General features: G+C 36.1%; 1 protein-coding gene across 7 annotated transcripts in view; it reads left to right on the forward strand.

Annotated features, from left to right (window-relative positions):
• fmnl3 (formin-like 3) overlaps positions 1–15,079 on the forward strand; it is a 94,134-nt gene that overhangs the window by 28,471 nt on the left and 50,584 nt on the right. For all 7 annotated transcript variants that reach the window (XR_012398286.1, NM_001346154.1, XM_009296930.5 and 4 more), the window contains exon 2: positions 13,348–13,431. Coding sequence is in view for 6 of the 7 variants with exons in the window: in NM_001346154.1 (NP_001333083.1) it covers positions 13,348–13,431 (84 nt within the window). In the remaining variant the exon portion in view is untranslated. The remainder of the gene's footprint in view (positions 1–13,347; positions 13,432–15,079) is intronic.

A 15,079-nucleotide genomic window follows, 5' to 3' on the forward strand; every position in this document is an offset into this window, starting at 1 on the left:
ACCTTTTCTCCTGCTGAGAAAGCACAGATTGGCTTCATTTTGACTGTACGTTGTCTTCCCATCTGACCTGTGCTCTCAATCAAGTGCTGTGTTTTGTGAGGAGGGCTGTGCGTGACTGGGGTTTGTTCACCCCTTCTCTTCTCTGTCTCGGGCTCTTCACGTCTTTTCATTCACTGCAATCTGATCCTCAACAACAAATCAAGCTACTGTTCTCCAAGACTTACCATTATCTCCCCTTTCGCCTGCCCCACTGATGCATCAGCCAAATTTCCCAATTACTACTGGTAAATCTGCAGACTAAACTTGCTGTTTGTAGCATTTTTTGCTTACTTTCATTTTTTGTTTTTTCACATGTCATGATATCTGTTCTTTCCCACACTTCTCTTTCTCTTTCGTCTTGTAATATTAGAAAGAGGAATCTCCAGATGTGTCATAGTTAAATGTAAGTTCCTATAATTTAAAATACTTGCAGTACATTTAGTTTTAAGAGTGAGTGTGAATTCCTCATTTTTTGGGTAGCACCAGTACCCACAGTCTATTGTTCAAGATGTTCATTCACCAAAAGACTCAACGTGCCAGAAAAAGGGAATGGTTCTTTTGTTGTGTCCACACAGTCACCCTTTCACAAACTATACTGGGATCAAACAGAAGCTCCTTTTGTCTGTGTGGTGGGTTGCATCTTATTATTTTGTAAGTAAAGAGCTTTTAGGCAGTTGATTTTATGTGTTATTTTTAGAGATAGATGCTGCTTTAAAATATATTGTTATATTCATCTTAGATTTAGGATCTGGGTCTCTATTTAACGTCACCTTGGCAGGAAAACAAGACTGGACTTTTGTAGGGGAAGTGAAATGAGATTAGCAAAATTAGGTAAGGGATTGCCAGTTGGGTAAAGCATTTGCTAGCATTTTCAGTTTTGGTTTTTGTGTTTTTGGTTAGATAATCAGTTTTGTTTTGGGACGTAGTATAATATAAACAGTGATTCGTCACTTGAGTAAACTTGTTTAAAAGCAACAAGTTGACTTAACTGAAGTAAAAAAAAGTGAGTAAATCGTTGATCAAACGTTGTAATTTGGAATTAAGTTGACCTAACTTAAGTCAACTTTTCATAATTAAAGTCAACTAATCGCTTTAAAATGAAAGTGAGCTTACTAACTTTTTAGTTTTATATTGTTTTTTCATGACTTGTTTTCTGGAGACCCCGAAATATGTCCCGGGAGGTACATATTTTTGCAGTTTTTGCGAATTTATGAGAGGCCGCTGTGTGCGCTTTTTCTCATCTCAAATTTCTCCCGCGAGTGACGTTTGCACCCACGCTGTTCTTGTGAAAACACACCAGAGGCCGCTGTCAAATGACTGTCTGTCTGTCTGACTGACTGAATGGCCAACTGGGCGACCGGCCAATCAACTGACCCACCTTCCTTCTTCCCTACACCCAACCAATTTTATTGATTGATCTGCCCACCCACTTACTTCCCTAAACCCAAACAACGATTTACGAAAGCCATCCAGAAAAAGAAAAGCCCTTGTCTGATTTTTACAACGTTTTCGTATTTTACCACATTCTCACCCTGTTATTTACTTGTGTTTTGTCTTACCTAATTTCTGGAACCACTCTTCCCTGAACTCGAACTCGGTCGTCGTAATTGTAGTCAACTCCTTTCTGCGTTGCAAGTCTGCCAACGTACATGACCAGCTAACTGGACAAACTGGTTGCAGCGGGAAAGCCCTACACACAGAGGTAAGCGGTCAGCTGGTCAGCGAGAAAAGGAATGGCGTCATACCACCCCGTAGCGTTTGCTTAGAAAATTAAATGCAGCCATACATATCTCTCACTACATAATTTGCGGTTTCCAGAAACGTCCTTGGGACTAGGTTTGCAGAATGAGCCTGTGTTAGTTTTTTTTTGTTTTAAATTAAATCAGTTTTTGGCGGCACGGTGACTCAGTGACCCACAGCTGGAAGGTCGCTGGTTTGAGTGGGCATTCCTGTGTGGAGTTTGAATGTTCTTACCGTGTTCGCATGGGTTTTATCTGCATGCTCCGGTTTTCCCCCACAATTCAAAGACATGCGCCATTGGTGAATTGAATAAAGTAATTTGTCCAACTTAGGCTCATCCTTAAAACAGCCATATATACATTTCTGGAGATCACGAATGATGAAACCAAAAGTACAAATGGCTGCATTTTGTTTTTAAAATGAGCGATATGGGGCGGTATGATGTCGTTCCGATTTGCGCTTACCAGCTGACTGCTTACCTACGAATGGATGGCTTTCCTGCTGTTACCAGTTTGTCCAGTGGCTCATCATGTACGTCAGCAGACTTGAGACACAGAGAGGAGTTGACCACGGTGATAGGGTTTGAGTGTGGTGAAGAATGGTTTCAGAAGGCGAGTAAAACAAAAATAGAAGGCAAAAAATAAAATTAAATAAATGAGAAAATAAGAGAGTGAGAATGTGGTAACATCTAAAAATGTGGGAATTACATCAGGTGAGTGGTTTTCTTTTTAGGATTTGCTTTTTAAAACTGTCGGTTGAGTTTAGGGAAGTGGGTTGGTGGGTCAATCGGTGCTTTTGAAAACACTATTGGTTGGGTTTAGGGAAGGAGGAGGGTGGGTCAGTCAATCGGTCAGGCAGTCATTCAGTCAGTCAGTCAGTCAACAGTGGCCTCTGGTGGATTTATGTGAGAACAGCAGGCGTGAATGGCACTCACAAGAGAAATTTAAGATCTAAAAAAAAAGCGTACACAGTGGCCTCTGGTGGATTTGCAAATCAAAAACTGCAAAAAAATTGCTCCATGGAAATATTTGGTGCTCTCCAGAAATGTATATAGTGGTATGTTTTCAGAAGAGCCTGGGTTGAAATTGTCTATTGTGTATGAATATGTGTGTATGGGTGTTTCCCAATACTGGGTTGTGTCTGGAAGGGCATAAGCCTAAAACACATAGTTTGCGGTTCATTCCACTGTGGCAACATCTGAAATAGAGAATAAGCCGAAGGAAAATGAATTAACAGAATTAACAAATCCGTTTTGTTTTGTAGTGTTTGTTTGCGTTAATATTTTTGGAAATGACCTTTTATATTGTAATTGTATACTATTTGCAGTCGTTTCATTCTGAATGCGTGGGAATTTGTTTTATACCAAAACAAGTTGTTCTTCTTTTCCAGGAACAGACAAAGCGCTTTCATCCCATTGAACTGTGTGCCTTCTCAGTGGTTAGGACAGTATTTAGTGTTTTGCTATTTCAGACTGCTGTTTTGATAGTAGCCTGGAGTGGACAAGCTAGTTTTTCCTCTCTCAGCTCCATAAATATCCAAATCTTCATAGTGTTTTCTTTGATCTTACTTCAGTGAGGTTTTAGCATTGGCGGCTCTCCCTTTGATTCAAATGCTCTTTTTGTGCTCTTTGGCCTTTTTTTGTACTATGCAGGCCTCATTTCATTGTGGCAGTTTTGGTCTTCAGAGGTTTGGCTAATAATATCTGCTCAGGAAGCTCTTGGGGCCCTGAGAAAAAAAACCTAAGAGCAGACACAGCAGAATCAGAAAAGTGAATCTTAAACTTATTTGCTGAGACATTCATTTCCAGACCAGAAACAAAGAGGTCTAAATCTCGGAGAGCTTCTGTAGATCAGATAAAGGCTCCTCTGAGCCCTCTGCAGCCGCTGTTATCAGTGATGTGGCACCAGATCGCGGGTCATCATGTGAATGGAGGACTGTGTTCTAAGTGCCCTAATTACATAACAGACCAACAAATGGTCACTAGGCAGTTCTTGCAACCTGGCAGCAGACATATGGCCAGATCCAACCTCTGACTCTCTATTTTGAAGACAATTTTGTTGCTCACATGCAGTGGTGTAAAGTAACAATTTACAAATACTCAAATTACTGTAATTGATTAGTCTTTCTCAATTGAAATTGTAATTTACTTAGTGGTTTTGAAATTGTGCTTTTTTCTGTCATTTAAGTACATTTTAGTGCAGTATTGGTACTTTTACTCCACTACTTTTCTTCAGCCTGCAGTCACTACTTTATTATTTCCTGTCTATGGGGATTAGAATCAGTCCTGTGATTCCTGTCCAATCAAATCGCACAAAGAAAGTAAATCACATCATACTCAACTCCCTTAGAACATGCAGCAAAAGATACTTTACGAGCAGTGACCCAGAGACTGCTTAGACTGCATGTCACTGATGAGAAGATGACAGATGTTTACTGTATGATGACCGAATGGCCTTAAACTATGACTAAATGCACTACAAAATGTTACTTTTATAAATACACACACACACATGTACACAAATTGCATGTAAACGCATCAACCTTTCCCAGTTTAATACTCACTACTCTTGAGTACTTTAAAAAGGGCTACTTTTAAACTATACTTTCAGTAATGTTTACAACAGATACTTTTACTCTACTTGCACTACATTTTTGGGCAAGTAATGGTACTTTTACTCGAGTATGATGTTTTAGTACTATTTCCACCACTGCTTACAGGTTCAGGCACTTGAGACTGAAGCTCCTTAACTATCAACTGTGTGTCAGATGCTTCTCCTAAGTTGCTTATAGGAAACAAAAACAAACAAATAAGGTAATTGTTGACATCCTTTTCCATTAGGGTCAATGTTTACCCCCTGAAATTCCAAGGGTGTTTTTTTTAACATTTCAAAGGGCATTTATTTTTTAAATAACTAACTTATTAATATGTGGTGTCATTTATGATACTTAAATATCACATTTACAATCTTTATGATACTTGAATTTAACCAGTTACTGTTAAAAAAACCTTTTCACTGCAATATTAGATTTTTCAGGTACAGTATTTGGCTGCAATATTATGACTAAAATCTAAATCAAATATTGCAAATCAACTCTTTTTACTCATTTCTAACTTATATTTATTACAAATAAACACATATTTAATTTACATTTGTACATTTGTAACTTTAATTGTGACAACTACAATATATCTTCACCTTAGAATTTTTGTCAAAACTGAGTTATTGACATATTCTTCTTAAATGACAACTATTTACTTTATGGGATTTTTTTTTTTTTTTTAAGTTGTTTACATTTTAAGACTTTTTATTTAAAAAAGAAATGTTACACACATTTTGTTTGCCATGGAATGCAAAAACTTTGAAGCCCAATATCTCAAAATCATTCAGAACACAGATAGAACCTTATAATTCCAAGGTGACAATATTTAATTCTATTAAAAAATGCAGGGAATTATATTAAATTTGTAATTTTGTTAATTTTGGTGATATTTTCACCTCAAGCCTTCTAAAACTGAAAATTGATAGTACATTTTTGAATACACAATAAAATCTCTTTTGCTGTGGACATTAAAATGCAGCATAGTCCATATTTCCTCTGACACTGGATTCTTTCATATTGACTCAGCAAGGAGGTTGATATTTTTGTAGACTTTCTGTCCATGTTCCTCAAAAACAAAGGATGATGTTTGTGTGTGAAATGTTGGGAAGCAATGAGCTCATCAGAGAGAGCTGCCGTTTACGTCATGTATTATATGCCATGCATGCTAACAAGTGTAGGAGTCGCCCATTCCATCTTTGACATTTGAGTTGGAGAGAAAAAGAGAAAACTTTTATCCTATAAGCTGGATAAAACTCCAACCCAAAATCCATACACTCTGTTCGAAGAGCAGGGAATGGAGGAAAAACTGGGTGATAGAAAAGATGAAGTGGGATAATTTATAGCTAAATTCATTACTGTTATAAACAGGACACATTCCTTCTGGAACTGTGGACATCTGGAATGCACAACGTAGGTCACAACTGGGGGAAAAAAGAAAACATTGGAAAGGGGAATTGTGGGCGGGGACTGTGATGCTTGAAATCTTCCCAGACAGAGCCAAATTACATTCTCCAGGGCCTCTTTTACACATTGTCATTTCTGCTTAAATGGTGTAAGCTTTTCAGACATTACAAACCCTAGTCGTTATAATTTGGTTGTCTTCCAGTCGAATGTGGTTTCAAACAAAACAAATTTACTACATGGTCAGTTGAGTCTGTCTGCTGTTGTATTAAATGCTGGAAGCTGAACTGTCTGAGAAACACATGATTAATGACTCACTTTTATAAAATGTTCATTTATTTTAAAGACAAGTTTTAACTCACTGACAGATTTTCACTGATGGCTTCCCACATTTTTAACCATATGACTCAAAACTGCATAAAAAGCATTCTACATAAAGAGAGATGTTTTAAAACTGCTTTTTGAAGCTTTAAAATCTTGCATTTAGATTTAGTTCATTGGAATGTGTTTAAGCAAGTTGTGTGACTTAAAGTATGTGTATACTGGAAGTTGCTAAGACTTTTATTTTAGTATGTTAATGTACTTCCAACTGAAACAGAATATTGAGTAAGGGGCTTTTTTTGCGCATCATTCGCTTTTATCAAACTAATGGTAATGGGCTGTGGCTTTGAATATTGTGGTTGAAGTCAACAGACTTGGACAACCACTCCAAACGCAGACGCAATGGTCTATCTTTGACTGCAGATTACCTAAACAATTTTTTTTTTGTAATTATTAGATTTATTGTTTACCTAAAGCAGACCTGTGCATTTTATGACCCGTGTAAAGTATTTATTTAATTTAAATTCAGCTGCAAAAAGGGCCTTGCAATGCACAGGTCTGATATTGCAAGTCATCAAAAGGGGACTTTCACATATAGTGCCTTTTGTGTGCACAGCTTCGTTATTTCGAATGGAGACGTGCGGAATTCAGCGTGCAAATAGGAAGGGATGCACATGCGTTATGTCACGCTCACGTTTTCCAGGCGCCCCGAGTTGAAAAACATTTCACAAGCGAGCCACGAGTCATGTGACAGGAACCTACCAGGTAGCTTCACACTTTATGTGGAATTACACGATAATAAAGGTAGACTAATTACCTCAGATTTACGATTTAACAAATCCAGATACAGATCCTCGCTCAGTGATGATCATTACATTACATAGCCTATCCACCACACATTCAACCAGACTTCAGTGCATTTGTTCAGTAAAGCAATCAAACAAACAACCCCATGGCATTTATATAAAGTTGATATTGTGAGGCTGGTCAAAAAGTACAAAAAGTATGTGTTGTGTAAAAAAAAAAAAAAAAAAACTTTTTTAAACTTTAGTGTTTTTTTATTTTTATTTTTATTAATAGTTTCCCAGAATGTTTTTTTTTTCTTTAACCAACTTAACTGTATTGGACTGGCCCTCTAAATCCAACCAGAGTCTAATGTGGCCTCTTGATTGAAAAAAAAAAATTGGCCACCCCTGTTCTAAAGGATAACAATGTGCACTGGCAAAATCAACATTGCAAATTTTGAATAGATTTTACACAGATTGTGCATTTTTTAGTCTTGTTCAGAATTCTAAGATTTTAAAGCAAAAATAAATTTTGTTTAGCTGATTTTTGAACAAAGAATTTGCTTGATATGATGAATAAAAAAATAAAATAAACTATCTTGAATCATTGTGACAAATCCAGGGTCTGATATGTTTTGATCTTGTCCACTTTTCAAACCAAGAAGTTCTCTCAAAAGACTCTCCACCAAATGCAGATTTTCAGATATTTTAAGATAAAGTACACAAAAACAAGGTATTCAGACTTTGCTTTGTTTACCAAAACACATGGATTATGAACAAAATTGTTGGCATCTGCACCCACATTTGTCCTCACATGCTTTTCAGCTTGTTCTTAGATCAAAACATAAACAAAAGTGATGTATAATGTGACAAAATAACAGTTTTAACAAAATCTGAGCACAATTAGCCAAAAGAGATGCATTTTAATATCTGATAGAAAACAGCAAAATGGCTGAAAGTGCATGTGAATACACGGTGGAAACATGGTCTGAATGAACTATGATGGAAAACATTCTGAAACACTGCTATAAGACTACGTTCACCACCAGTCTTTCCCAGACATATCACAGAATATGATTCATACGGGCTTGTGGAAAAGGTGTAATCACTTCACAGTGGAAACAAAATAAAACTCATTCTTTCAACACACACAATATTCACTTTCCACAAATCATGGAGTCAATACCACTGGAAAAACCGTTTTGTTTATAATAGGGTGGTCATGTAATTTCAGATGATATGCTACCCTGGCAATAGTTTGTGAAGCTGTTGGCTGAATCCCTCGCGGGGGTGATGGTCATGGGTGGGTGTTGATATGGGTGTGAATGGCATCTTCAGAACAAACACCTCTGCCATCTTCAAAGGGAAAACCCACTGAGAGCTCTATAACATGCTGTGACAGTCTGGCTCGGAGCCTACTATCTGTAATCATAGCTCAGAGTCTCAGGTTAATAAAGGGAGAATGAGTGTTTGATCGGAGACAGTTGTCGACTCAGTGTGGGTTCCACCATTAAAGAGATTCACATTCAGATCTGTTTGTAGTGCAAACATGAGCTGATATTGGAGAGTAGACTTGTTACAATGCAGCACTCTGTGAGAAGTGGGTGAAGGAATGATTTATTTGTCATTCAAACAGTAGCATTATTATTATTATTACTATTATCATTATTATTTTTGTTGTTGTATTATTAAGGGGCAAGCACTGAAGGTCCATAGGCACCTATTGCATCCATTCCGGTTTTTATTATTACAGTTTTTCTTGATTGCTTTGATGCAGCTGTCAACTGAAATTCCACATTTTCAAAAGAGTTAACACACAGGCCTAAACAGTGGCACTCATGCTCAAAATTACACATTTTGCTTGTAAAACGCACATAACGTGCCAAAACATTTAAAATATGCAACAAAAGCTAGCTTTACCTTGTGTTAAACAACACAACTTGAAAACAAGTATAAGAGCTCTTTCAATTACAGTTTTTCTAGTTTGCTTTGACCTGGTTAAAGAAACTAGGTTCCTCTTCATTTTCATTATCACTATCCCAGCAGAGCAGAGGACCGGTCTTGCAAATGTGTAAACCCTTTCTCATTGGGTTGACACATTTTCCCTACCATTTTTCCAAACAGTTAACACAGATGCCATTCAAGCAGTAAAAACTCCATTGTTTTAGTTTTGGTAACCAAACAGAATCCATCTATTCCTAACTATTAAAAACTACCAACATCAGTATGAAATCACTGAAGCACCGGTTTGACACTCCTTCACACAAATCTTCAATTAGCCATCATTCTGCAAACCTTATATAAACGATGGAAGGTCTGTGTTGTTCTGTGCCAGCATTGATGGAGGAGGTCAATATGGCTATGTCCTATACTCCCAATAGATTTGACTGTATATTAGTTTACATGTGTTTTCTCTAATATTTACAGTATTTTATTACTTTTGTCTGTTTTTTTTATATACAGTATTTCAGTTTTCAGCCAGTTTGAAAAATGTCATGAATTCAATATATATTCAATCAAAGCACATCTTATTCTTGATCCAATTCTTTGCAAAAAGGCGAATTTGACAGATAGAAACAACAAATGCCATTGGCTATAAGCTACAATGGCAAGCAATGGTGGTGCATTTTGAGTTCTGTATTTTGTATTTTGTTGTCTATTGTGTAATGATTAATTGAAAGAGCTCATATACTTGTTTGCAAGTTGTGTAGTTTGAAGGTAAAACTAGCTTTTGTTGCATATGTTAAATGTTTTGACACGATATGTGCCTTTTGCAAGCAAAATGAGTCATTTTGACCATGAGTGCCGCTGTTTAGGCCTGTGTGTTAACTGTTTTGAAAATGTGGAGTTTCAGTTGACAACTGCATCCAAGCAATCGAGAAAAACTGTAATGATTACACAATGGACAACAAAATACTGAACTCAGTATGAATCAGTGCACCATTGCTTGCCATTGTAGCCTATTGCCAATGCCATTTGTTGTTTTTCTATTTGGGCTGTCAAATCTGCTTTTTTTTTTTTTGCAAATAATTGAATCCAGCATAAGAAATGCTGGGATTAAATTTATTTTGAATTCATGAAGTTTTTCAAACTGTGACTGAAAACTGAAATACTGTTAAAAAAAACAGACAAAAGTAATAAAATACTGTAAATATTAGAGAAAACACATGTAAACCAATATATAGTCAATTCTATTGGGAGTATAGGACATAGCCACTATTGACCTACTCCATCCATCCTACCACAGAACAACACAGACCTTCTACCGTTTGCAGACTGATTGCTAATTGAAGATTTGTGTGGAGTGTCAAACCGGTGCTTCAGTGAATTCACACCGATCTTGGTAGTTTCTAATGGTTAGGAATAGATGGTTTCTGTTTGGTCACCATAGCTAAAGCAATGGAGTTTGGACTGCTTGAATGACATCCGTGTTAACTGTTTTGAAAAATGGTGGGGAAAATGTGTCAACCCAATGAGAAAGGGTTTACACATTTGCAAGATCTGTCTTTTGCTCTGCTGGGATAGTGATAATGAAAATGAAGTGGAACCTAGTTCTTTAACCAGGTCAAAGCAAACAATAAAAACTGTATTATTCCGTCATCTTATTCTTATGAGCCCTATGAAGCATTTACGGCAATTGCGCAAACTTTGGCACACTGATAAAGAACAGTCTGATCTTCATCCACAATAATTTTAGACTCCCTAACTAAGGGAATAATTTCACTTATGTTTATCTTTATAGCTTTTATACCAAATGGGCTACAATCAAAATGATTTTTTCCTCTGATTCCTTGGCTCAAGCTGATTCAAACGCAGTGCCTTATTATTATTATTATTATTATTATTATTATTATTATTATTATTATTATTATTTAAATGGGAATCATGAGTGAGTAACTCTCAAATGTGCAAGAATGTTTGAAAGTTTGGACTATGTTTTAAAAAATAATTCAACAAGGGTCCATTGAATTGACTAAAAAGGAATGTAATTATTATTTAATGTCACAATATTGCTGTTTATACTATATTTTTTGTCAAATAAATGCTGCCTTGGTGAGTATAAGAAACATAATTTAGAAATATTAGAATGTTTTACCGACCCCAAACTTTGTACGACAGTCAACGTATTGCATTCCACAAACAAATACTCCAACAATGTATTTTAAATACAATTTTTTTAACCATATCTACAATATATCTCTTTGTCTATAAATGCTACATCATATTTTAGAATTAAATATAGTTAATAAATATACGGTAATGTATACTGTAGTTTTACTACAGTAAGCTTTGTTGTATTGCACATAATAGTATTACCACAACAGATTAATTTAAGTTATTTGTAATAGTATGGTTAAAAAAAAGCTATAAATGGCCGTGATATTTTTTAATATGGGATTAGGTGGAAGTAAACCACCATTAAACGTGAAGTGCATTTGAAGTAATTTAAGACACGACAAACCGTTAATTACGATGGATATATTGTGGTCCTCTGACAAGGTTTAGACAAGATACAACTAATACTTGAGCCTAGTGGTCTTGGTAGCACAATATTTGACCAAATTACATTAGTTATGGCATGTTAGATCTCCCTATTTTCGCAGAGTCAGAGAGAGCACAAAAAAGAAATCGAGGGCGTACTCACACTATGTGCAGTTGCCTTGAACCGGGCCAAAACACAGCCGTCTCCCTCAACAGCCCGCACTCACATTACATTCGGGCCTGGGCATGCTTACGTCATTGATGATGCGCTGTTCTGTAAGAACTTTAGCTCAGCACAGTGAAGATTTCTCTAGTTATATCGTTTTCAACGTTTAAGATGCAGTGAAACACAGTCAAATATTTCTCAGAACAGATCAGCCACTTTTGACGCTCATAAACAATCATAAAGTCCTCGTGCTGCAGGAATTAGGAGGTTTGCTAAATGTGCAGCTGTGGTGCAGTGAGGGACTTGTTTCTTTAATAATCTACGACAGTTTGCATTCATTGAACAATAAGAATGATTAATTAATCCATAATGAAACAGTCCCTTAAAAGTCACGCCTCACTTTCGGTTTCGGGCTCAGGCGCGTTTTGCACTCACACACAAGTGTACTGCACCAAAAGCCCAAGTGAACCGCACTCTGGCACACCTCTTTCAACTGGGCCAGGGCCAGCCAAGTAAACCATGCCTGAGCCTGATTCAGAGCACTCTCAAATGGGAAACGGGACTGGGCATGGTTTGGATAGCATAGTGTGAGTAGGCCCTGACTTTGTGCATGTAAACGACCTGGGCATATCTAATAGCTCATAGCAATATGTATTAGCTACCTCTTCGCAAACATTTTTAGACATATTTCAAAGTTTGTTGATTTCCATCGACTCCTTGGTAAAGCACACATCTATAGGTTCCTGAGCATATCAAGATGAATGAAGGCTCTGGCAACTGTCTGTCACTGAGTTAATATGTGTACAAATATTGTATAATGTTTGAGGGAAGTGCATTTATTTTGAATTGTGATCAAATTTGTCTGGAACTACCTGTGCATTAAATGACTTTTGGACACCTTTCAGCCAATCAGAATCAAGAATTTCAACAGAATATGTCATAATTGTGGATTTAAGTATCCTGTTAAAGTATCTTTTTTATATTTGCTTGTCAAGAAAAGCTCTAGTATTGGTCTGCTTAGTTGCACATAGCCAGACCTTCAGACTGACAGCAGAAGGTTTGGACTCTTTTTCATCCTTTATTACCCAGGACTGCCATCAAAGAGGCTGTCTGACTGACATCTAAAGCAACCAATCACAATATGTTTTGTTTAACACCATGTTCACGAGTGGGAAAATGTAACATTAGCTACAATAAAAGACAGATTTTAACCATTTTTAAGTACATTTCATAAAGCCAGATAAGGGTTAATTGTCACATTTGTCAATGTAACAACTTTAGACAATGTCCCACTTTAGACATTCTACTAACTGTAAGTAACTTTGTAACTACATGTCAACTAGTAATCATTAGAATATTAGTAGATCATTAGCACATTATTTTGAAGGACCCTTTATTTTTATTATATATTATTTTATATATAATTTTTTTTTCATGCAGCTACAAAAGTTACATGAAAGTATATCAAATGATAATCCTACACTCTGTGCTTAGAACAAGAGTGATGCATTATGTAATTTGGCTTGCTGTGTAACTTTTGAAAGCAATGTTTTTGTAAAAAGGAGTGTTAAAGATAGTAAAAGACTGTCATAATGTTTAACTCAGGCTCTGAAGAGAAATATGGCTTTGAACAGGATGTAAGGTGTCAGCCCAGGACGTGAGTTTGCAGGGTTTCTCGTGTCAGACAAGAAACCGCTGTGACCCAGAGGAAGAGAAGCATAGAGACAACTCTACAAGGTCGTTGCCATGGATGCTTGGAGGAGTTCATGGCTTCCTGTGTTTTTTCTGATGCACAAATGCTGTGTTTTGCAGAACTCTATGAACCTGCCCCCGGATAAAGCACGACTCCTCCGCCAGTATGATAATGAGAAGAAGTGGGACCTCATCTGTGACCAGGTACTACACCACTATCATGACTCACTTTCATGCCACATCCTTCCGTTCTAGTGCAGTCCTGAAGAACATTGGTGTTGTTGACATGATTTTAAAAATATTTAAAGCTGTGTAACTTTGTTAAAAATTTATCCAAATTCTAATTTTTGCAAGTACATAGCCAACCAGTGTTCATAAAATGATCTCCATACCTTATCCCAATTTACAACATTAATATATGTATATATATATATATATATATATATATATATATATATATATATATATATATATATATATATATATATATATATATTAACAACAATATATTAACAAACAATGCTTTTGTGAAATAGAGAAAATAAGCAAGATGCGCTTTCAGTCTCATGCAGCCTTAGTGAAATATAGCGCGTCACAGCAATGAACTGAAAATAAAACCACCCTTGAAATGCTGGCGATCTTAATTTTTTCAGCCTACACTGACTGAGAATAATGTTGCACTATTTTATTAACAAATAATTAGAATGTTTTTTTTCCTCCAACACATTCATCATTACTTTTGCCTGTGCAAGTTTTTTGCGCGCGCTTGAGCGCGAAGGCATCTATTTTCAGGTGCAAGATGCCACTTTAGGTGGCACCAGCACACCAGCACACCCGTGGCTGTGTCCCTGCTACAATAACAACAACAACAACAAAATAATAACAAAAAATAATAATAATAAGACAGGCCTACTTTGACGTTGCAATAAAAAAATATTAATTATCAAATAAATATTTACAATAGGCTAAAGGCATATATTAAATTAAAATAGGAGAAAATCCAATAGAAACAAATGGTACCATTTATTATAGCCCCATGCAGGGTCCAATGTGTTAATAATAATAATAATAATAATAATAAAAATAATATGCCTAATAATAATAATAATAATAATAATAAAAATAATAAATTATTATTTTATACAGAGTAGGCTATTATTTAGGCCTACAATAGCTCTGAAACAATCATGTAAACCAGGTGTTGCTCGGAAATGGCTTTCTTTGCTAAGCATCAGGTGCACAGCAGCAAGAAGCTTGGCAGTGAACTATGACCTTATTTTAATGACAAATGTCTAAGAATACTGCTGATTTACGTTTTTATTTAAATTATACATACGCAATGAATGTAAGCCTGCTAACTGTGTGTGGATCAAATGATAGAATAGGTAAACTTTGTTTATATATATAATTAAATAATAATAAATAAAAGCCTGCGTGTAAGGCTATATTCACTTCGAAATAGATAAAAGAATTAATTTTCAAAAGAAGGTCTACTCATTTATGCTGACCCCTGTACTGTACTTCTTGAAACATTAGATTTGCCCTGAGGAACCTCACGGATGCACAAGCCTTGCAAATCACAAAATCTCTTAAATTGTTTTATGTTTAATCCACTTAAATTTGCAAAAACAATAAGGCTAACTTACAGGTTTTCTCAGTCGCTCTGGTTCATTTCTCAGATCAGAACTGAATTTCAAAGCTACCTGTTTAATCTTCAGATCATTGTGTCACTTGTGCACATCAAAAACGCAGTTTCTCAGTCCTTTGAAGAAGTTGCAAATGCTTTTGTACATCCATGCAAATGATTATGCGCAATTCCCTGATGTTTCCTTCATTATCAGTTGCTTTTGTC

The sequence above is a fragment of the Danio rerio genome, chromosome 23 (assembly GCF_049306965.1).
Source record: "Danio rerio strain Tuebingen ecotype United States chromosome 23, GRCz12tu, whole genome shotgun sequence".
Lineage (NCBI taxonomy): Eukaryota > Metazoa > Chordata > Actinopteri > Cypriniformes > Danionidae > Danio > Danio rerio.